Source organism: Aplysia californica, unplaced genomic scaffold (genome assembly GCF_000002075.1).
Source record: "Aplysia californica isolate F4 #8 unplaced genomic scaffold, AplCal3.0 scaffold00150, whole genome shotgun sequence".
In the NCBI taxonomy this organism is placed as follows: domain Eukaryota; kingdom Metazoa; phylum Mollusca; class Gastropoda; order Aplysiida; family Aplysiidae; genus Aplysia; species Aplysia californica.
The window spans coordinates 673,381-676,275 of NW_004797420.1; the positions used below are offsets into that span (position 1 = coordinate 673,381).

General features: G+C 41.0%; 1 protein-coding gene across 1 annotated transcript in view; it reads left to right on the forward strand.

The window, feature by feature from the left end:
* The window catches only part of LOC106011623 (enoyl-CoA hydratase, mitochondrial-like), a 14,972-nt gene extending 12,077 nt beyond the window's left edge, over window positions 1–2,895 (forward strand). Inside the window, exons 4-7 of the mRNA XM_035969481.1 lie at window positions 1,089–1,203; window positions 1,898–2,017; window positions 2,500–2,567; window positions 2,809–2,895. Coding sequence (XP_035825374.1) covers window positions 1,089–1,203; window positions 1,898–2,017; window positions 2,500–2,567; window positions 2,809–2,874 — 369 coding nt within the window. The 3' untranslated portion in view covers window positions 2,875–2,895. The remainder of the gene's footprint in view (window positions 1–1,088; window positions 1,204–1,897; window positions 2,018–2,499; window positions 2,568–2,808) is intronic.

Here is a 2,895-nt window from a genome sequence, read left to right on the forward strand (position 1 = left end):
TCTCCCCCCCCCCTCTTTCTCTCTCTACCCCCACCCACACACCCCACTTTGCATATTCTGTCGTAATACAAATACACAGCATCTGTGCCTCCTCTTCCATTGCGGAATCCGAACAAAGCTTCTTTCAAATTTCTATGTAATAGGTCTTATCCTTTAATTGTTCTATTTGCGTAGGCTTTCCCTATCATAGCTTAGCAAATATCAGATGCCTCTGTCTGTAGTGCAAACGCATATTTGTTGCCTTTCGTTGTCCATAATGGCACCGCTATGGCCTTCCGCCAATCTTCTGGTCATGTCCTTTTATCCCAGGCTCTGTTTCAAATTCACCTCGGCCACAGTACACAGGTATTTTCACGACCTCTTGTGGCTTCTACGAGTATTGTGGTGTCATCTGGTCTTGGGACTTTGTTCTTGGTACTGGTTTTGGTGCATTTTCAATTCTGGACAGTTTGTGTGGTTCTGTTTGCTCTGCATATTATGCTGGTTGGAATTTTTCTTGTTGTCGGTAGCAAACGTCTGGGTTGAGTATTTCTTGGAATTTATGTTCCCAATTTTCTTAGTAAATACATGTATAGCATAATTGCTGAGAATGGACTTTCCTTCTTTGTCGTTTATGGTGTATATGTCGGGTTGTATGGCTCTTTTCTTACCCGCATGCTGTTCACACCATAACCTGTTTGGTTCGCACTGTTATAGAACACTCTAGGATTATCCGTGCAAATTTCAGCCAGTTTCTCGTCATACATATTTTTCACGCATTTCCTTACTTATGTTTTTTTGAAAGCAGTCTTTATTTATTTATTTATTTAATTTTTTTTTGGGGGGGTGTCTTTTTTCTCGCCTTCCTTTATTCTATAAAGTCATCTTCTGTTTTTGACTTGTGCCATTTCTTGTTGTGCCAAATGCTCGTGTGTACTTTAAAAAGTGGTTATGCTGTGTATTGTGTCGAATTCCAGTATGTATTATTCGACTTCGAGCAACAGTTGTGTTGTATGTTGTGATTTGTGTCAGATGCCCATGTGTGTTCTGACCTAGGCTTGTGTGATGTTGTCAGCTGTTAGTATGTACTGTGGCAAAAGGTCTTGCAGTTCACTTCAGCAGCCGGGGGATCACAGAGACTGACGCGTGCCGTGGGCAAGTCTAAGTCCATGGAGATGGTGCTCACAGGGAACAGGATGTCAGCTGTTGAGGCAGAGAAAGCGGGTAGGTTGTGTGTGTGTGTACGTGTGTGTGTGTGTGTGTGTGTGTGAGTGTGAGTGTTTGTGTGTTTGTGTGTGCGTGTGTGTGTGCGTGTGTGTGCGTGTGCGTGTGTGTGTGTGTGTGTGTGTGTGTGTGTGTGTGTGTGTGTGTGTGTGTGTGTGTGTGTGTGTGTGTGTGTGTGTGTGTGTGTGTGTGTGTGTGTGTGAACCTCAGAGTTGTTCTTTTATTTTACAAAATTCTGCTTTATGAAAAAAGAAATTGTTAAAATTCCTGGGTAGAATAACATTTTGTGGGTAAAGGAAATGTTGAATTACTTTGCATTTAGAGGAAGGCGACATTCTGACCGCTGAGTGTACATGAGAGATGGCCTTCTTGGAGTTTTACTGTAACAACTTGGGCAGAAACTACTTCAATACTTCAAAGGTTTCAGCAACTATGAGCACTTTTCTCTATCGGTTTTCCCGCAGGTAATTTGAAATCCTTGTTTTATTTTTGTTTGCCTCATGTTGTGTTGTTCTTTGTCCATTCAGGTCTTGTCAAGACTGTGGGTTTTTAGAGGTCACCACTTTTAGGTCGTATATTATGTTTTTTTCTCTCTTTCCCTCTGTTGCTTCTGTCAGTCTTGGGGTTTGCTTCACCGCGCACTAAATAGTTGTAATTGTGTTGTTGTGCTTGCTTCTCTTTACTCACAACTCAGGTTTAGTCAGTAAAGTGGTACCCGTGGACCAGCTGGTGGATGAGACGGTCAAGACAGCAGAGAAGATCGCCAGCTACTCCAAGACAATCGTGGCCATGTGCAAAGAAGCTGTCAATGCAGGTGAGCCTCTCAGTGGGGAATTATGAGTTTTTTTCTGGGAAGTGTAGAAAGCATGGTGTGGGATTGTTTGTTCGTTGTCGGTGTGTTTGGTAAGACCAGAGGACGTTGATAATGTTTTTGACTAGTGGATCTGTGCTGTGCGTTTGTTTAAAACAAAGATGTGTTTTTTTGTGGATACGATATTTGTTATGAAAGACTGATGGGTAGTTTTGGGAGATAGACAAATTCAGTGCGAGTATTGTTTGTGGTTAGGAGGGAGACTATGCGTGATTTATGTTTTATCAAAATCCTTTGACATTAGAAAATAGTATGTCTGCTGTTTTAGTCTCAGAAAATGAATGTTTGTGAACGTAGAGCCCGTATAAGGTCTGCAAAGTCATTTTCCTGTCAGAAAACTTATCAATTTTTTATTTCTGATTTTTGCCAACTCCTTGAACTCTTTGGTCCGCCTCTTTAGTCAGTAATTTTGTCATCTGTTCCAGGGTTCAACATGCCTCTGAATGAGGGCCTTAGCCTGGAGAAGAGATATTTCCATGCTACTTTTTCCACAGTAAGTTTCTCCCTGCCTGTGGTGATCTCAACTTTGCACACCGCAGTTTGAATTAAATGAAAATTCTATTGTATGTGAATTTAACTGATTTTTTAAGGTGTGCTCGATTTAATCAAAGGCTCGAAAACTGTACCCCAAAAAGTCTAGTTACCAAGTCCAGTTTGGTGTAATTTAAAAAAATTTACATTTGAGTTTGTCAAATTGTTTCAAAATTATTTTCTGGGTTTTTTTTATATTCCAGCACGACAGAAAGGAAGGGATGACTGCTTTTGTGGAGAAACGGGCCCCAGACTTCAAAGACTGCTGAAGTTTTCTTCTTTACTTTACT